This window comes from Taeniopygia guttata, chromosome 2, assembly GCF_048771995.1.
Source record: "Taeniopygia guttata chromosome 2, bTaeGut7.mat, whole genome shotgun sequence".
Lineage (NCBI taxonomy): Eukaryota > Metazoa > Chordata > Aves > Passeriformes > Estrildidae > Taeniopygia > Taeniopygia guttata.
The window spans coordinates 81377568-81399261 of record NC_133026.1 but is presented as its reverse complement, the minus strand read 5'-3'; the positions used below and the strand labels follow the sequence as shown (position 1 = coordinate 81399261).

General features: G+C 38.5%; 1 protein-coding gene across 2 annotated transcripts in view; it reads left to right on the top strand.

Moving 5' to 3' along the window:
• ADCY2 (adenylate cyclase 2) overlaps positions 1-21694 on the top strand; it is a 203891-nt gene that overhangs the window by 53113 nt on the left and 129084 nt on the right. For both annotated transcript variants that reach the window (XM_072924342.1, XM_012571829.5), the window contains one exon: positions 10501-10662. In XM_072924342.1, coding sequence (XP_072780443.1) covers positions 10501-10662 — 162 coding nt within the window. The remainder of the gene's footprint in view (positions 1-10500; positions 10663-21694) is intronic.

The window sequence follows — 21694 nt, the reverse complement described above, 5'->3', positions numbered from 1 at the left end:
CTGTGGCACTTAGCCCTGTTGTGGCTATGTGGTTCTCTTCAGGATCTGTTCAGACTCCCAGATGATGGTTCCTGCATGGGGTGCTGGTTGTGCTGGCTGGAACATGCTGATGTCAGCGGCTGCTGAGATCTCTGCACGCTTATGGTTGGGTCCCCAACTATAAATCAAACCCCACAGCTGAAGAGGGGGAGAAGGGCATGGGAGAAAACAGGTGATATTGCCAGTGGCAATCCTTTTCCATGCAATCCAGCACAGCAGCACTGGTTGGGTTGGCATGGCTCATATTATGGCCCATGGGCATAACAGCCAAGGCTGCAAGTAGGAAGCTCTGAACAGCTTTAGACTGAGGTCCTATAGGCACTGTGCAAGAACCAGAGTGGTAATTTCATCCTGTATTAAAGTCCGGGGAAAAGTTTTAGCAAATGATTTGAAAGTCTTTGGGAAAGGCAGGTGTTACAGCAAAATAACACAGGTTTTTGAGCAAGTGCTACAAAACCTGTTTTAGCCTCACTGACAACTAAAAGCTGTGATTTTTTCTCATTTTTTTCCCCTCCACACAATTTAGTTTCTCTGAATGTGGTTTTGTCCACTTCTTTGATGTCATACACTTCTAGCTTGTTGTTTCTATGATTAATGAGTTTTACCAAGGAGGTGTTGTGTCCTATTTTGGCAGCTCTCCTAAAGAAGAAATTAGTTTCCTTCCTTTCCCATTAACATTATGCTACTACCACTCTGTACACAGTCACAGTATTTCATGACAGTCATCAAGAGGCTCCTTTTCTTGGCAATGTCTTGTGTTTCTTTTCTGTTTTGCCTAAAAATACATGCTTAGATTAAACCATAATTTGCAAAAAAACCATCTTGTCAGGTTAACATCTTCCTGTCATGTAAATTTACCATGTTTTTCTTTTGCAGCAGTTTCTGACTTGAGCTGCTATATGAGACTATTGATTTGTGCAAAGGAACTCTAAGTCGCCTTCGTTCAGGCACTTCCCTCATCTAAAGTTTTCTACCAGATATACCCCAACCATGACCCTGTATCAATGTCTGGTTATTTTCCCTTCATTCTGACACCTGCCACAGCAAATGTCACTCACCAGGGAGTGCTACCCTTTGCTGACACTTGAATATCTCAAGGAAAGGAGGGCTTCTGATCTGTAAAGGAAATGGCTCCTCAGAGTTGCCAGAGTATGCTCCTGTTTCACCTCCTTCTTTATTTTCAAGCATGGCTGTTGTTGGATTTTCTGACAATAATTGACTCAGATTTCCAGGGCTTCTCAATGTGTTGTTAAGGCTACTTTGGTGTCTGTAATGTTCCCGTGGGTCAGTATGTCAGAGGCACAGGTCTGTCAGGGCTTATAATTCCTCATGTTTTTGGGTGGTACTGGATATGGTTGTGTGATCATGCCCTGGGCTCCTTTAGGAAGAGCTACGCCCTTCCTAATGGTTGAGAGAAGTGATCCTTTTTCACTTCTTGGCACTGGTGACATCAAATCTGAAGTTCTGGTCCAGTCCTGGACTCCCCAGTGCTCAAGCAATACAGTTTTAAGTGAGTGAGTCCAGTGAAGGGCCACAAAGATGACTGAGAGACTGGAACATCTTTGATTTGAAGGCAGGATGAGAGCGCTGGGCCTATTCAGCCTAGCGAAGAGAATGCTGGGGGGTGGGGGGGAGATGTTACCAACATGGTTTCTTTTTCCCTTGATTTTTTTTTTTTTTTTTAAGTTGGGGAAGGAAGTGCATGAACTATTCAAGAAATGCGCACATCATGGATTCATACAATGTCATCCTGATGCTTGATTCTCTATTCTTTTCCTAATAATTGCTATCATTTTATTTGTCCTTTCAGCCCCTGCTATCATTCATTTTTTCTCAGAGCTATTCACAGTGAGTCTTGTATCTTTGTCAGAGGATGTAATAACTAAGCTTAAGCCCGCTTCTGGAGGTGTTTGGTTGAAATTCTTCATTCCTATTTTGCATTTATCGTATTGGATTTCATCTGCTATGGCCCAGTCACAGCAGTGTGAATCGCTTCTGCAACTTTTCCCATGTTTTGCTGATTTTGAATACCCTGAACAGTATTAAAACCCCATCAATAATTGCCACATCACTGTTCCACTCCTTTTTTTAAACATTTAGGATGACATTGAATAAATGCGAGTCCTCTGAATCAGTCCTCTCAGTGTAAAAGTTGACTATTTATTTTCTGCTCTTACTTTCTACTTTTTCATTTTACCAATCTAATTTTACCTTGGTTCTCTGGAGCTGGCCTGGTGTATAGGCAGTATGGAAAACAAACATACATAATCATGAACTCTTATAAGATGCTGAAGCATGTTTTATTGGACCTCATGTTCCAAAATTTCTCAGCACTAGTATCTGTGGCTTTATATACTTGTGAGCTAATATATTGGAGCATAAAAATGTACCACAATTATTGTTTAGCATGATGTAAACATATCCTTTAGTTTTTTTCTTGATAGAGCACAGTCATTTTTATTTGATTGTTCTGCTTTTCTTTTGTTGGAATTAACAGTTTACTTTCTCTTACAATAATTGATAAAATTCACTGTTGGGCTCCTTTTATGTCTAATATGTAGAAAAGACTTATTGAATCTCCTGAAGTGTGGTATATTCTTCTTCTGTGGTACTAGCTCCTTTGATTTTTTTTTAAAATTAATTGCTGTCATTGCTCATATTTTCTGTGTATGTGCAAGCATGCATATATTAATATGGATTTTCACATCCTTTCTAATTAGATTAAGTTTTTACATATTTTATGTTTCTTTCACAGTTGTGTATGTCTCTTCATACAAACTCTGAAAAAGTTTTCAATGTATGTTCTTATTCAACTACTTTAAAATTTGAGGTATGGTGCTTGGGTGTTGTAAAATTACCTCCTTAATAGTCCATGTGATAATGGAGTTCATTGCTTTGGACTTGAGTCTGTTTACATATACTGTATAATTATTTGGATCTTTCCACTTTTAAAATGTGTTAATTTAATTGCAGTTTAGACTTCTGAATAGGATGCAGCATGGTCTTAGCCAGAATTAAATACATTTACTTTTACTTTTATGATGGCATAGAAAGACAAGGCTTTAGTTTTAACAACATGATATAATATCTTTATCACTGTCCTTAGATTAAACAAAAAAATAAATTACTAAGATAGCATGAAAGAGGGTATCAACTGTCCCTTTTAGAGAAAATGCTTTCTGTGATGATATGGAATTACTGTTGCAATTCTAGGTTTCTGACCTTAATATTTAACACAGTAAAACACAGGAGGGAAAGATAACAAGGATGAACAATGAATTCACTATGTCTGATGGTTTTCACTTTTCTCATCACTGACAAAAACAAAGACATGGCTTATTGTCATCTGGTCCAGTTAAGAGTGAAATCACTGCCAACAGGTGCCATTGTTGGGCTATATGGTGCTTTATGAAGTTGTCTTTCTGCTTGCAGGGATTTAGCAATGGTGCGGCAGAACAAATCTGTCTTCTTGACTGCTTAGACTATAATGTGGCTGAAACAAGTGTGGAAAGATACAGCAGAAAGACGAGAATTAAGTGAGAAAAGGAATGATGGTAAAAACAAGGTGTTAGGAGGTAAAAGAAATTTTTCTTTTCTGAGTGTGTTCAGGAATAATCTCAAATCTACTAGAAATGATGGTAGCTCAGTCTCCTCTTTTTGTAGCAGGAAGGACAAAAAATTGTTATGAATTGGTGGGTCACTGCTGATGTTCCTTTGTTACTCCTTCAAACTCTCATGTCTCTTTTACTGGTCCCATGCAGTGAAAGAAAAGGTTCTGTGACACAGAAAGCAATCACACAGTAGACAGCATGCAATCAGTTTGTATCTTGATTATTTCAAATATGAATTTTTCTTCCTTTCCAGGAGTCTTTCATCTTACTATCACATTAATATGTGACTTTAGGAGCACATTTGAAGGTCTCTTATTGTAAAATTACTTTAAAATATCCATTTTAGTGCAATCAACTTGCTTTTATTCTGTCCAATTTTGCTAATGGTTGTTGTTAATTTTTTGGCAGAGGCTGTAATGACTGTTTCCTGATGACCTTTAAACCCAGACCTGTGATCAAAAGAAAGGGATTATTACTTTGAGAGTTCTCTATGATTAAGAACAAGACATGATTTGCAGAGTTGTTTACTACTTCTATGACAATTATTGGAAAATAAAACTTTATGTTTGGTAAAAATAGTGAAGTAGTAATTTATTTTGGACATGATTTTGTGGAGTATATCACAAACAAATCTTCCTTGTTGACTTTATTCTTGAGGTTTATGGCATACCAGGCACTTAGAAACCATTATTTTTATACAAATTAATATTCAGCTTCTTTTGTGTTTTATCCTGTTGTTGCTCAAAGTTCAACTTCCCTCTCCCAGTTCCCTTCTAACTCGGGAATGGTTCTACAAGGCTTCTATTCATAGTCTCACTGGGATTTCAGTTATTTTTCTGAATTGTCTTGCTTTATTTTAAAGTCAGGGAGAATACTGTGTCATAACTGCTTTATCTTTTTCTTTTCCTCTGAAGCACTTTTGACTCTCAGCACCAGAACATAGGAACGTCTTGCAGGGTAAGGCCATGATCCATCTAGCACAGCAATGTGTCTCCAAGAGTTGCAAGAGAGGCTGCTACTAAAAGGCAGCATGCCAAATTGATCACTTTGTGTGCTCAGTTTCCTTCACACCTTGGCCAGCCTCCACATGTTAGTGACAGCAGAGGGTGCATTGCCCTGCCCTGTTTTTTTTTTTTTTTTTGTTGGTTTATGGGTAAAGTGTCGATGAATTAGTTTAATCTCTTTTTGATCTTGGTAGTGTACGTTCAAGAACATCACTATCCACTAAGGATAGTGGCTTCCTTTTCACCTTTTCTCAACCAACCTTCTACTTCCATTAAGTGCCCTTTCTTCTGGTGTTTCAGGGTTTGGTGAACAACATTTCCACCTTCACTAATTCAATGCTTTCATAATTTTAGTCTTTTTATAGGTGACTCAGAACAGAAGCTGATATTCATACTCTAAGTTTTTTTGTTTTACGTGTGTAGCTTGTTTTATTCTTTGAACATTGCCCAGATAGAAATATGGGGACTGGACTTCAGAATTACAGTGGCAAAGAGCATTACATATTTGCAACGTTTACACTGCCAACACAAAGTTCTTAATATACAGTTTATAGCTTGTATAAATACCCTTCTGTTGCCATAAAACGTACATTGTATTAAACACAGTATTTTTAACTAAGTTTTAAGATTAGTACATTGTACCAAATCTTATTAAACCTAGCTATTTCTTTAGAAAAGCTAGAGCATCTTCTGTGCAATTGGGTATACAGACAACATTCGAAAACAATGGCTGGAATCTAAGTGTCTTTCAAAGGAAAAATTCTTCAATTAGCTGATGATTTTTGTTCCTTTTACACAGTGATGTGGAAACTGATCTTGAAAAACCTCTGAAAGTGATCCTGTAGTGGGCTGCCTACTTAGTTTTGTAATCTTACCAGTTTAATTATGATTATACAGTGAAAAGCCATCACTGTTGCAGTTCCCCCAAAGAACTGCAGATATTTTATTAGCTGTAGCCTCACTACTGCTGGCTGTGTCCAAAATGCTTTTCCCTAATTTATACTGAAATGGTACATTTAAATTTGCAGGCTGGATTCAGTGCCAAGGTATCATGCTCCTCAGTGAAAAATTCTGGTCAGAGTAACATAAGCTTGAGTGAATTTTACGCATGCCAAGCCTGTTGTGATTAACCATCAGTGTTAAAAAGGCTGTCTAGGTGGGAAATCGTGAGTCATTGTTGGAACATAATTTGTAGAAAAATGAATGATCAGTATCTTTTTTATAGTTGTTCTCTGTGCCAAAGCAACATCCCCTGTGATACCCTGTGTTCTAGGAAAGACAATTTTAATTTGTAAGATATATTAAAATTTCTGCTCCATGTACTCTTTACAGTTAAGGCAACCCCACTGAGGAGTAGAAACTGGTGGCACAAGGGATACAAGGTTTCTCAGAACAGGTTGTATCCACAAAAACCATCATGGATTCATGGCTTGGGTCCACTGTAGTTTGTGTCATCAGTCCAAACTAGTGACATTACCAATAGCAACGTCAGTGAAACACCAAATATCAACTTCATACCAGTTCTCCTAGCTGTCAGTCAACAGGACAGACTAAAGGCTGTAGTAGCCAGTGTAGATCTAGAGCTCCTGGGACAAAACTGCCAACATGAAAAATGCTCAGAATGGGTTTAACTTAAAGAAGAATCTACTTCTCTATTTTGTGCAGCCTGAATCTTTCTATTTTGCACGCTGAAGATGCTTAGTCATAGTTGCGTTGTGTTCTGTGACAAGAGAGTTTTTGTAGGAGTTCATGATCGTCATATCCCACACCATGGTGTCATTTTACCATTTTGTGTCCAGCTCTTTCCAGTGGCATCACTGCAGCAATCTGTACGTGAACTTTTGCCGCCCTTCTGAAAGCAGCTGCACAAAATCTGCAGGAAAAACACCTGTTGTGTACCCATCCAGGCAGCTACATTACAGCAGTGCACCGTCCTTTAAATTGCTGTGGAAAGAACTGCTTACATAGTAGATGACAACGTGACCCTGCTGAGGTATGGGAGAAGAAATACAGAGAGCACAAAACCCACTCAAAATTTGCTAAGCTCTGACAGTCAAGAGTGATGGGCCAGAGTCCTGGATAAAGCTCAATCAAAGCAGGAAAGCCAGATACTTGTGTGTAAGATGTCACACCAGTGTTAACCAAAAATGAATGCTACATGCTGTGATGCACACCATCTCTGCTCAAGCACTCCCATCTCCAAGGTATAGAAAGCATAAACTCCCAGTATCTGAGAATTAGTATAAGTTCAGATCAGGATGAAAAGCACATTTCAACTAGGCAGTTGTAGTAATGACCCACATGAAAGACTGCTGCCAACATAACAGCGACAGGCCTTATGATTGTTGCACAGTTTGGTGGAACAGGCTACTTTTAATAGTGTCAAAAATACTGCACTGTAAATTAACTCTGTGTTTACTGACAGGAACACACACCAAGTGCAGGTGTGCTATGATCACTGGCATTAGCAAGTCTTGCAGTGAGATAATGGGGTCTTTCAGAGCTTGGCATCACTGCTTTTTAATGTTGCTATCAGCAATATTCTGACAGTTCTTACAAAATGATAATGGAAAGGGCCGTTCATGATAAAGATCAATGGTAAAGAGCAGACAGTAAAAAGGCAATGGTGATCATTCTGCAGATTGTCACTCAGACTAAGAATTCTGTTCCTCTTTCTACTTGGTGAAAAGCCTTTGTGTGTTAACTTCTACAATATTAAACTTAAATACACTGGTGTTTTGAAATACGTTTAAAGGTTCCAAGTTATACATACTATGTATGTCTGCGATCAAGATGAATGGTAGAAGAATCTTACTTGAGGCTACATGGGGAAAACACTCTTCAGCCATTGTGAAATAAAAAAGCAACCTCTGTGATAAAAGGAGCTCTCTTGGGTCATTAGATTACTACAAGAAATAGGGGAAAAGCAGTGTGACAAAGAATTAAAGAGCCATTGATAAGTGCCATTTTCTACATATATTTTGGAGGAGAGTTTCTGCCTTTGCATGACTGAACGATAGCCTGCTTTGCAACAGCAAATTTCAAAACTGCAGATATATGCAAATATAAGACTTGATGGGTCAATTTTTTTTATCGAGTATTCTTTGACACAGTTCCTCTGCAACCCAGCCTAATTGTATATGTAATGTCAACAGGGGCTGAACTTCCTAAAAGTGTTCTCTGTTTGTAATTGTTGAATGTTGAAATGATCCATTTATTTTGACCAAGGAAAGTAGTGAGGTGATTTATAAAACAGTTGTTTACAGATATAAAGGGAATTTGGAGCTGATACAGCTGACACCACTAGAAGTATTGCAGAATGTCAAAATCTTGGTCACATGATTAGTAGCCTATTTTCTGTCAAAGTTGAAAAGCAACAGCATCAGACATTGTCCTACATCCACTTGTAAGTTTGGAAAAGTACTTAGCATGTACCACACAAATGGAGTGGACCCTTTAGTTTGGCTATAAAGTCAGATATTAAAAAATATGCAAACTATATTTTTTGAGACAAACCAGTTAAAGATGAATAATTTTTTATTTTCTATTAATAAAGTTTTCACACATATGTGAATACCACATAGGCAATGAGAAAGTTAAACTTGGAAACAACAAAACCTTGTTTATATGAAAAATCACTAAGAATGGGGGTGTTTGAAATCCTTTTCCAGGACTTGGATCTGGGATTCTTCCTCAAACTTTTTTTTTAATATTAAAATCACATAATGGTTTGTGTTGAAGGAAACTTAAAGATCATCTGCTTCCAACTTCTCTGCCGCGGGAAGGGCAACCTTCCACCAGAGGAATTTGCTCAGGCCCCCTTTCAGCCTGGCCTTTAGCTGGAAATATATTTTAGGCAGCTGGTCTTACATGCTAGTAGGATATTTTGCCTTTGGCATCTGTTCATCTTACTCTTGCAGTAGAGGACCTTTGACATCCCTTGTTGCTGCCTATCTCATTATTTGGGTTTTCCCTATACTGATGCTGGTTTTCATGACAGAAGATGTAATTGCTTTAACATGATTTGTTCTCAGCAAAATCACATTTGCTATTACCTGTGTTTTTCTTAACTTTTGGGACTCTTGATTATGAATTGCTGTATATCCATTATTATTTGCTGTTATTTCTACAGGAATTAAAGTGAAGCTGATGAGAGTTACCCTTTTCCTAGCCTCTCAAAAGTACATGCTATGTTTCTCTTTCCTAGCCTGCCAGAGCTTTCTACACCTTTTCCAAGTTTTAAAATTCCCAGTTTGTTCTGTCAATATCACAGTTGATTTTTCCTCAGCCTGGACAGCTTCCGACCATCACACTGGCATAACCCTTCTCTTACTAGACCAAGTTTGTACACCCTTTTCTTTGCTGTTGGTTTTACTAACATCTGATCACTGTGAAAACTTCTAGGGAGGACTGAAACCAACGAGATATCAAACACTTTTGCTTTCTTGTGATATCTGTTGGTAGGTTGGAAGAGTAGAGAGGCAAAGCAAAAGCTTTGCTTTTTCCTTGCTGTATTTTCTTGTTATCCCTCACTTCCTTTGTAGTTCTCTTTCATTTCATGCCTTTGAACTATTTGACTCTTGAGTATATGGGAGAGCTGACAGCATTGAAAAGGGTATGAGAAGAAGGAGATGGATTGATCTTAATGGAGGGATTGCAGAAAGATGAATGGATAACAGAAGTGGACATCTCCATCCAGTTCTGTCGTTCTGTCCCTATGATGGAAAAGAATGCCTCCACTGTCCTGCAGGAGCACATACCTTTGACTTCAGTTTTGACTATGTAGTTGTCACATGCAGATGGGAAGAATGCAGACTGGCACGAAGGGAAGCGAGCAGCAAATTACTCTTGCTCACACCTGCCTGGGAGCTTTCTGTGTTCTGTACTGTGTGTATGAACTGCTGGATGGTAGGCTTGCAAGTCAACTCAAGCTGATGGAAAGCCTTACATGGAGATATAATTATATACCAGCTGGCACATTTTCAGAATCGCCTACTTACTTATGTGTGCAAAACCTGTGTCCCAAATCTAGTTACATTTTCTCAAATGTGTGGTGGGGTTTGGAACATAAGCACAGCATCAAATATATATTTTCCTATATATAACAAAGGAATCTCCTTTGCTGTTATGGGTTGGCTGTGCATTTTTCCCATAAGGTTAGTTTGGACACTAGTACCCTTTAAAAGAAGCTGACAGGAGATTCTGCATATGGACTGTGATTTTCTGAAGCTGTTTTTCATGATTAAATAAATGTATTACCTTAAAATATAGTGATTTCATGGAATTTGACATAGGTCATGAAGATATTTATGAAATACAATCTTGTTACATCAAATTTTTTGGCTGAACTTAAGCTTTTTTTTTTTTTTTTACATAATTTCATGTATATGATATTGTGAATTTTTAGGTCATCAGGATGTACAAAATCTCTCTGTACTGAAATAAAGGGTTTGTGAGGAGTTTGGCAGAGTGTTTTGTAATGCAGGTCACAATGAAAATTGACCAGTCCTGGGATAACTCTTTACTTGTAAATAGAGTATTATAAAAATAAAAAATTTAAAGTATAAATTTGAAGTAAAATTTGAAAAGTTTGGAATATTCTGTAGGTCTGAAACCATTATTTAGTATCTTGAAACCACACTTATTAAGTCTAATAGAATACAAATTTTCCAACTCTTAAAAATTAATTCTTCCTAAATCAATTTTCTTCAGTGTTTAGCAATGACTTTCCCATGAAAAACTGGTGTGTAACTTTATGCTGAAGACAGTTCAAAATCAAATGCTATTTAAAAAATCTTATTCCAAAGTGAATTTGACATGCTTCTTTTTCTTTTTGCCTTGCACAGGTATCATTTTTCTTGTTCATCATTTTTGTGGTGTACACCATGCTGCCCTTCAACATGAGGGATGCTATAGTTGCCAGCGTTGTGACCTCTGCATCTCACACGATTGTGCTGAGCGTCTGTCTGTCAGGCACAGCTGTTGTAAAGGAGCACTTGGTTTGGCAGGTAGGTGCTTTGTGGAGTTAATGAGTAACTGCGTGTTGAGTTGCCTGGTAAATGAGCCAGGAGTGCCTTAGTGGGTGCTTGGAGTATAAACTTATTTCTGTCTTGATTTCTGAATTGCTAATTCACAGGTAATTAGCTTTCTAATAATGAGGGTGTCAGGAATGTTATGTCTTCCTGAATTACACGCAGAAGTGGTGGAATCTATAGCCATGTAGCACTTACCATGTGAAAACTTAAATTCCTGAAAAAATACGTAATGCAGCTGTACTGTGGTAGGTGCCCTACCCCTCTGGTTTGTAAAGAATGTTGTTCATCTCCTTACCTCATTAAGGCCTTCCTTCCAAGGCCAAGGAATTTTTCCAAATAGCAAAATACTATCTTTGACATTGTTCCTTTGAATACGCTTAAGTTAGCTGGGTTAAAGTTCTGCTGTGAAGACATTGCCCTCTACAAGTCTGCCCTAGGTCTTGTCCTCCTTCTGTAACTCACAACCATTTATAGGAGTTTTACTGCCTCACCCTGGTTGGTCCCAAAGACTGAACAAGATTGGCTGGCTCCAGACTCCATGACATTTTGGGAACCTATCTGTGTTTGCAGTTGAGTCTTGGATTGTAACTCAACCCTGATAATCTACCACATGACATACTGCAGATTAATAATTTGTAAAAATCCAAATATTAGGAGTTGTTTTTCCTTACTCTTTTACAGAAGATCTTTTAAAAGGTGAATTATTACTGTTTTAGTTGTAGTGCTGTGATGATCCCAGCTGACATTGATAGACATTTGTATTTTTTAAGCAAAACATAAGATTTCATTCTGAAAAACAAAGACATGGGTTTGGTTTTTTAGTATAGTTATGCTATGTTAAGGAAACAGAATTATTTTAACTTTTTCATTAAAATGATACTGAATCTTTAAAGTAAACATGTTCTAATAAACACTAATAGAACAAGAAAGACAGACATCATACTATTTATTATGAATAGCATTAAGAACAAAGCAAATAATAGTTTTAGCAAATAACCATAGCAAATAACCTTTTGAGATACTTATGGCTTACTTTGAGAAACATTGTGCCTCAAAGTGATTTTACAAATGTTCTGCCTTATAACTTGTTGTTCAGGAAAATACATTTTATTTCCATTTATGGCTGCAGGAATATGTTATATGGAATACTGAAATTGAAGTCTGGTAAACAGTATGTGTTCTGAGATGTAATTCTCTGTAGAAATTTTAAATTATGAACAAGGTAGTTTTGCTTTTCTCTTGCTGATTTGGATTAGTTGAGTATTTTTTTGTGAAGGTTGCAAAGTTGTGCTGCATGTTAAGCAAGAACTGTAGTCATCTGCAGTTAATATGGTATTTAAATAATTCAGTAATATAATTATTGATATTTGTAGTGGAAAAAATCAGACAATATTACTCTTTAGTTTTTTGTTAACCTATGGCTTTTATTCTGGACATTGATACACTGTTAAAGCAGTATTAATGTTTGCCACTCTTCTAAAATTGTTTTGGGTTAAAGTTGCTGTTTGCAAAAATTATTTATTTTTCTTGCCTGTCTAGACCATTAACAGTTGGTATATCTAAAACAATGCTTTCAGAAGATGTTGTATTTTTAGACACATCACCTCTACAGAATAAAAAGAAATAAATCATGGTCTGTGAGGCAAAATTATTGTCTTTCCTCTCTTCTGTAACTTTCTGTTTCATTCACAAAGAGTGGCAGTCTTGCCACAATTTGTAAATGTGTTGATAATGTTTAGTTTCTGTGTTGTTACTAGCTTTCTATTCTGTCTTTGTAAAATGTGTTAAGTGTTATGAATAACTTGGCAATTACTGGAGGTACTGATTGCACTGCATTCTTGCGAATTTGTGGGAAGGACAAAATGATGCTCCCTCATTCAATTTCATTTGCCCTCTGTACATTTTAAAATTATTATCGTTTATACTTCGGAGTGTAAGCAAAAAGTGTTTGTTTTGTGCTCTTTGCTTTTGAAAATTGAGGCTACAAATAAGGGCTTAGGCTAGAGACACTGATTGCACTAAAAAGAGAAATAACATTTGTCATTGATATACCTTAAGTTCATATAGGACATTATAGTATATATATCTTGTATCCTTCAGTAGAGAATACCTGCATCTCCCTTATAATTGCTTCCTGTGTTTTGAGACTTCCATTGTATCCTCTCTGAACTTTCTCTTGGCTGAACATTCTTTCAACCTTTCTTCTTATGTCAGGTTCTCCTGCCTTATAGTGCATTTGATAGGCCTTTGCTGGACCATCTTCAGTTTTTCAGCATCTTTCAGTGGCTGATTGTCATCCCATAAAAATTCAAAAGTTAATCATACCTTCAGTCTATGAGAGAGAAAAATCGATGTCCTGAAGCATCTGCTCATTTTGAAATGTGGCAGAGCCTATCTGACTGGTTTTGTCAGTCCTTTGTTATCCTCTGTAAGATTTTGCATCAAAAAAGTTGCTTCCTTAAAGCTGCAAAGCTTAGGATGCTCTTGATCCAGGGTCTGTTGTGATTAGAGGTACTGAGATAAAGCCTCCTGCTGGGATAAAGGAGGATTCTTCAACAGACTCTGCTGGTTACATGAAGTAGTCTCTCTTTGACCTACATGTCTTTTGCGGAGAGGAAACACACCTCAGTTTAAAAATCGGGAATGGTGGACATGCGCTTCCACAAGCCTTTATAATTTTTCCATGGCTGTTGAGCACCAGTGTTAGAATTCTGTTCATCTTTCTTGTTAGGAATTTGTCTAGCCTTGTCATCCAGCTTCTGGATCTCATTTTTCTGGCCGGTAGGCTGACAGACCCAACAGGATCCAATTTCTGTTCCTTCCACGAGAGTGCTTGTAGAATATCATGAGTTTGCCTCATAACCTTTTGTCAGTAAAATAAACGAGTTGCCTGCTTTTGCACTAGCTAATCCTTTCATCACTTTCACAGTTGTTCTTTGAGTCCTTGCTTGTGCTTCATCAACATGTTTCTTGCAGCGTGGGCATTTCCCTTAGAGGAGCGTGCCAGGAGCAGCTGCAGCCGTGCCAAATGCTAATAGGGGCCAGGTCTACAAATGGGTCAGTGTGCTGCCGTGCCCAGCAGCACAGCGAGACACAGCCCCTCCAGTGCAACACCTGGCTCAGCCTCCCTGCACGCTCCTCTGCGGAATTTAATGCACAGCTGCGGGATCTATGACGGGAAGGGGGGAAAAAGGCTCCTGTGTTCCAGCCTCAGTTTATGAAAAAAAACCAACTGTGTATGTATGTTTTGGGTTTTTTTTTTCTGTTGAAACATTTAATCCTAACCTTTACGAGGTGCACGATCTGGAATCTGGGGCTGAGCCCCCGCTTTCCAGGTGAGAATCCGACTGCCAAGCAGAGGACGTTGCTCTGTGTGCTCCAGGACTGCTCTAAGAGAACATGGCTCTAATTCTGATGTAAAGGCATTTGGCTCAGAAGACTTTCACGACTTTAACATCCCTTTCAGTTATTCCTGGAATGGAAAGTATTTAACTGCCATCTCTTCCTATAAACACATGACCTGTTTTTCCCCAAAGCAGAACAGATTCTAATCAAATACTTGTGTTTTTCCTGTTCTATTATCAACTAATCACCCAGTCTGATCTCTAAAATAGGCTTGAGACTATCATTAGAGCTATTTTATTTCTTAATCTGTTATAAAAAGAGGTAACCAAAATAATTAAACCTCCTATAAGGTTCCATTTTTCTTTTCCCCTATGATTTATGTGAAGAGTCTGATTTTTTTATTTTAGTATTCTAGTTTTTCTTTCTCAGCAAGCAATATTGGTGCTCTTGCAATCATTTTTCATGAACTGTGGCTAAGTGTTTTCTAAACCTTGGCTAAATCACTACAAACCCTCCTTTAAAATTTTTTTTTTTTAGTAGTGTGTTTTACCTTAGAGGGCTTTTTGGTGGCTTCTTGCAGCTCGGTACAAGGAGTCACTTTTAAAGGCACACAGTTATAGCTAGGCAGAATGCATATGTGCATACATACAACTTCATATTGGCTTTGGACTATGTTCAGGAATGCACACATCAAAAGGAAATAATTTGTAACAACATTTAAGAAAGTCTTATTTGTCTGATCTCATAGCCTTAAGATAATATGCTATTCTGGTGAGAAAAAACAAATGGTAAATGAAAAATTTATTTTCAGGAATGTTTGAACTGGGAAATTACATGGCTTCATCCACAAGATCTTGTGCATTTGCCATCAGCTAAGCTGAAGTCTCCTCTTACAAAATTAAAAATCAGTGTCTATGGCCTATTCAGGAAAAAAAAGAAGCCAAACAACAGTGAATTGATAAAGGGAGTTAGCTTTATTAAGGAAAAAAAATCAATTTCTTCATCACTACACATCTTGAAACAAATTATACCAAAAACTCATCATCAGAAATGTAGCATGATTTTCAAAGATGGACAATTTTGGATTTCATCTATAATATGCAACATACCATGCAAAAATTTGTTTAGAACACTGATTTAAACTCATCTGTTAACTTAGTAAATTTAAGAGGTGATGATATTTGCAAAAACTGTTTTATGTAATAGAATGGCACATCATAAAAATAAAAATAAAAAGCATCAGTATTCATTGGCTTATAAAAGAAGAAAATGTACAGCTCTAGGGCTCAGAAATAGAGTAGAAATTGGTTTCTGCTGTTATCACACAGTGCAAGAAAAAATCATGTTTATTAAAAAAGTCTGGGAAAAAAGCCCATGTCTTTAAGTACATCCAGTGCTGTACAGCCCCTGAGGCTGTAAAGCTGTACAGTGAAAGTTTAAAGCACATAGGAACTTCATTCAGTGTGAGTATCAAAATGCTGTTACTGGGGGCTGAATCTGTCCTTTTTCCTTGAATACTTTTATTTTGAAGGAGATGGGGAAGGGTTATTTGTGAAGGTAAAGCAGGTTAAACAACTCCTGCTTTCTGCTGCTCTGTTGCACAAGGTGAATTGCTGTTGTTCCTGCTGCAGGTGTGGAGGGCAGTGTCTGCCATGGAAGGAGAGAAGCTCCATTCCTTGTACTCCCTGTAGCAGCAGCTGCCACTGTCCTGTACCTTGTGCCTTTTTCCCCCTGCTCTCCCCCACCCTAGCAGCAGTCTGGCTCAGCACACAGTACAGCAGCTGGGAGCCACTTTGAGAGAGGAAGGCTCTGTCCCGCACTGCACAATGCAGCAGGTGTATTTTTTATTATTGCACCTTTTCTTTACTCTTGATTTTATGCTTTATCTAGGCAGATAACTGAAATGCCATCTGCTGTGGGTTTTTAATTTTCACAATCAGCAGATGTACTTTGTGTTTCACTCATTCTTTAAGACAATCTGTACGGTTTGGATGTTCTTATGAAGAAGCCACTTGCTTATACGTAGGAGAACGTATAATTGCATTTAAACATAAACACAGAGAATATGAATGTCTTCCAAAAAGTCCCTGAGGCTGCAAAGGGAAGACCTGTAATACTTAGTGTGATGGAAGATTCAGCAAAGTCCTAGAATTGTATTGTGAAATGAAAGCATGTGTGCAGGTGGTCATGTGGGTTTTCAAAAGCACCATTTACCTGCAGCCCAAAGTCAGCACCCAAGAAATGCATAGAAAATAGTCCCGGTGAGATGTGTAGGAAATCATCAAAGTACAGAAGATAAGTAATAAATGCCTTCTTTTTTTTTAAATCATGGAAATATCTCCATGAGTTCTCAAATAACTCCAGTTAGCATTGATTCTTAAGCTTTACTGAAAGAATTAGATTGACATTTGTGTTAACTTTGTTTAATTTAATATTTTTATCAGCAGTGAATATTTATCACTTTCATTCTACTTTAGCTTTTCCTATTCTAAAAGTGACAATTTCTTGTAGCAATTTTTAGTTTTCCAAAATATAAATTAATTTGTTGAACAAGATCCCAGTCTTTCAGTCTGTCCTTGAAATGATAAAATGTCTACATCAGAATGCTCAGCCTTGAGGCTACTATACGTCCAAAACTATAAAAAAATTAAAACAGGTGCTAGGACTTGTAGGCTAAAGCAGAGACTAAACTGTCACCTATACAGCTTACCTTTTGCAAGGCAGTTGTATTCCAGATCTTTCTAGAAATGACTTTAATGTAAATAACTGACCAGTAAAAGGTTACACCCATGAATTCAGAATTTTGTAATACTGTCCATACACATAATTTTTCTTGGGTAAAGAATCCTAGTTACTTTATATGAGTTAGTTTTGCTGATTTCCTTCCATTTTCACAGATGTTGGCCAGCCTTTTCAGTTACATAGTACTTTTACAGATTGGTATTTTTTGTTAAATTTATTGTGAATTAGTTCTTTTCTTATTGCAGCTGGAACATTAAATTCTGTGAATGATACTCACTTTAGGCATGATGCTTTGTCATTTCATATACTCAAAGAATTACTGTGTAGCTCTATATATCATTTGGAAGGATTCTGTAAAAGAAAAATGTCTTTCACTATCAATATGTTGAATACATTTCCTTGTCCTGTCAGGCACTTTTAGTGCAGCATAAAATATGGATCAGGAGCACAAACACCTGTTGTGTAGAGAAGACTTTGGTGAGTCAGAATCCACCTTGCGGTGGTTCAAGACCCCATCTCTTTGTAGATGCCTGCAGTAGGATGTGATCTTTCTATTTGTCATCTAAGCCCCTGCCATCCACCAGTGCTAAGCTGCTGGTCAAGTAGAAGTCATTCCTCTTCCAGTCATCTGCCAAACCTTGCACTCCTGTGCACTCATGGCAGTGTGTGCTCATGCAAGTTCCTGGATAGCCCTTGTTTCCCTCAGCACACTTCTGCCATATGTTTCAGTAAAATGCAGGCTGCAGAACTGCCTTAACTGCAGCCTCCAAGTGCCCATCTCATAGGTCCTGTGATGGAATCAGTTAATGCTCCGAAATAAGTGTTTGGAGGCCAGGAGCAAAGGAGGTGAACTTCTGCCACGTTTTTGGTTTTTTTTCTTAGCAGCGACAGCTATACTGCTGGTAAAAGGGGAGCTGCTCTCTGGCCCTGGAGTTGGTAGCACAGCACAGCTTTTGTTTACCTGCCTAAACTCCTGCCACTTTTCCCTTCCCCAAACATGGCGGTCAGGTGTCAGCTTCTTCCAAAACACTCCTGACATATTCTGCCCTCTAAGACATGTCAAAGGCTCTGGGAAAATACTGCTTTGCCCAGATCAAAGTGGTGCTAGTAAGCAAGGTAACAGTTGTACAGAAGCAATGGTCATGGAACTCAAAACTGCCTTCCACTCTGGTTTGCCAGCAGAGACACAGCTGGAGGACGTCATCTGTAAACCTTAAAATAAGGCTGGATCTGATGCTGGGTGATATTGTTTAGTGGATTAGGGGCTAGAGTGGTAGTGCTGGGTAGACTGCCAGTTGGACTGGATGGTCTTGTAGGTCTCTTCCAGCCCTGATGAATCTATGATTCTGTATCAGTCAATTCCTAATTCTTCACGGGGATTGCACCTTTGGAAATTGCACTGCATATTCTTTTGCCCTCTCATGATATATGTGCTCTTACATACCCAGTGAGTGGCATCATTAATTTTTATCTGTGGGCCTGAGAAGAAATCATGTCTCTCCTGTGCCCCTCTCTAGTTACGTGTAATAAATTATGTTTATCTGCCATCAGTTTAGAACTGGTTCGGGGTATACTAAAGACTGTATGCTGCATATTTGCTGCAAAGGTCACCTGCCTGGACTCTGTTAGCTCTTACTTGTTTCTGAGTGGGACAGAATGAGTTACAACTTTGATTGCAGCAGTGTGCAAACAGGAAAGGGTACAGTTTATCAGACATAAAGTTATGAACATGAAGTCATGAACATGAAGTTATGTTAATGAATCTATTTGCAGTTTTATTTTCTTTGTTCCTTTGAGGATATATTTTTTCCCAGATATGTGGCAGTCTATCAGCTCAGAAGCCACAGGAACACAGGTCTGAAGTAAGCCTGTCCCAGGCTAGCTCAGGTCCACAGGCTTTGGGAGTTCAGGCTGTGTGATAGCACTTACACTGCTCTGAAAACACAAAGCTGTTCAGAGATCTGACTGCATTTGAACCTTAGGCCAACTTCCATGTCTTTGGATATACAATAGCATGGTTAATCCTAAGCCCTCTAGTCTTTTAACAAATAATTAAGACTTATCAATGTTGGAATAGCATATACCTGAAGAAGATTCAAATTCTTATGGGTGCCCAGAACTAAGGCTGATAGGGCATCATTGACTGAAGACTCAGCAGGACAGGAAGCAAACACCTAAAGGAGCAAAATCACCCTAAAGGATTCCAGCAGATGAATGCAAAATGCTAGCTACTCAAGATCCCAGTGCCTGTTGTTCAAACAGTTGTTGCCACTATGTGCTGCTGCAGAAGAGAAAGAAAAGAAGGACTTGAAAGTTCATTGGGTCAGTTTTAAACTGGGGAAAATGATTGCAACATTGATGAATGCAAATGAGTAGGTCAGAGTCTGAAGTATGCGATTCTGAGTTCTTCAACCCAGGCACACTTTTGTGTTTTAGAAGCCAAAACTAAGTTTTGCTCCAAAAAGATAAATCAAGCTTTGCTGTGAAGAAATTTTTTAATTTAAAAGATTTCAAACAGTCACTTAAACAATCTTCTTTGTCTTGAATACTCTCTCACTCTTTCTGGTCCTAGTTTTGTAACCTCTCTGTCACAGTAACATTTCTTCAGGTTAACTACAGCAGGTTTGTCTGTCCTAGTTATTAGTGTTACTTGCTACACTTTGCCCCTAGATACGTAGAGATGAGATTCTGCTGAAGTTATTTATAGACAGGAAAAGACTGTGTCCAGATGAGCATTTATTCACATATGCTCTTTTAGTCAAACTGTTGGGATTATTCAGGGAGGTTTGCAACAGCTTGTGTGAGAGAGCTTCACACTCTGAATGCAAATATAAGGTGTGCAATTATCCTGTTTCCTCTAGTATGTAGGAGATGAGATAGAGTTTTAGCTTCTGGTGGAAGTCAGCTGAACTCTCCGAACGCTGACTGCTGCTGACCTCCATGTACACAGACACGCACACTACTTGGTCTGTGGAGTGAGTCATTAAAATTTGGCCTCTGGAAAGAACAGGACAAATAGTGACATAGTGACAAGGAGCAATGCTCCCAGGTGGTCTGCCTGCTCCAGCCAACTCACACAGGCCAGCGGGCAGGAGCAGAGAGAGGAGATAGTATTCTCCCTGTGTGACACCCAGAGAGGCTGTTGCTGTAGTGACAGTGTCCTCAGGGTCTAGCAGAGCACTGAAGTGGTGGCATTCCAACCCCAGTTCTTTTGCCCTAACAGACTATTTGTATCCACTCATTTATCATGTTTAATTTATTTCATAACATCAAATACAGTCAGGTTGGTTAAAATCTTTAGGGCTTGTCTTGCCTTCCCCCTTCCCTCTCCCCCCTTCTTATTTTAATAAAATAAGCATAGAATAACAATTCAAAAGTCTTGAAAATGGTGAAATGGCCACAATAAAAAATAAAGTGCAGCAAAAAGGAGGAGACAGAGAAGATACATTAAATTATCTGTGTAAAAATGGTAACAAAAGCATAAATGCTAATAAATAGAAAAAGTAGAATACTGAAAAGTTGAAAGGTGGATAATGAGGCACCTTTAATAATGTTCTTGATTATTTGCTCTAAGATTTTGCTTTATTTGCTGTTCAGTCGTCAAAGATGACACTCTTTTTTTTCTGCTATCCAGTCATTTAGACAGTAATCCTTGAATATTTGGAACTTTCTCACCTCAGTTCAGTTTATTGATGCTGCACCAATGATCTCTGAATGCAGAGATGATTCCCATTCTACTCTTATTGGTATTGACTGTGTCACTTCAGAATCTCTTTCATATGGTGCACATATAGTCCCTGAAATCATTATCTTGTTATTTTCTCTGAACTACATTATTTCAGCTTCCATTGAGCTGCATTTGCTAAAAATATTCTTGAGTCGAATACTGGGGTTGCACACAAGCAGAACTGTCCTGCCTGGGACAGTGGGGGATCAAGCAGTAACCTTTTTAAACATGTTCTGTGTCCTCCTTGGTCCTACCTGTGCCATCAGTCCTGGGCTTTGTCAGTGACCTTTAAGCTCTTGCAAGGTTAGAACAGAGTACAAATAAAGATCCCACTTTGCAACTCTGTTTTCCTCAGCACAGTCAGTGTTAAACCCAGCTCTGCATTTGAATCTCCTTGATGATTGAATGGTCTTGAATGAGAGACTGATACTGATGGGTCTTGAGTGGCAGATTTCTGCCCCTTTCCCTCCCCTGAGAGGAGGACACCACAGGCAGCAGAAGGTGTGCTGGAGAGCCATTTTAGTCCTGCTGGAGCAGCCTCAGCAGTGACTCCAATGTTTCTCATATTACTACTGGAATAATCATTGCAGCTGCAAACAGCTGGTCCTGTCTGGAAAAAAATATGTCTCTACACACTGGATTTGGATATTTTGGATATTTCCCTTGTCTCAACCTTTGGCTGGCATCCATCATCTGTGCTTTCTAAACTCCACTGACTCTTAGATTGGATCAGCTGTTACGTCAATGTTAATTAAAAGCTAATCTTCAAAAATATGAAGAAGCAGGGAAACAGTGGCAGAGGAGCCCCAATAACCTAATCAGAGAAAATTGGATACTCAACTGATCGGATGGGATTTTTAGGGGATGAACTTAGGATGGGATTTTTAGGGGAGGAACCAAAGTGGGGAAAAGGAGGGCGCATAATGGTTTGGAGGAGGAACAAATATGGGAGAATAGATGAACAAGGCAATAAAAGCAGATGACCATGTGTTAAGAGGCTGTGGTCAGTACCATTATCTGGCCATGCCCTGTCCCTGACCCATGCTGTTTGTCCTGTCTTCTTCTCAACCTCCATTCCTAATACCCATTCTGTGTGCATGTGCCTATGTGTGTAGGGAGACCATAGAATGGAAACCTTGTGTCACAGGGTCCCTCCCAGGTATTGTAGTGGAGCAGCTGGAGAGAATGGAG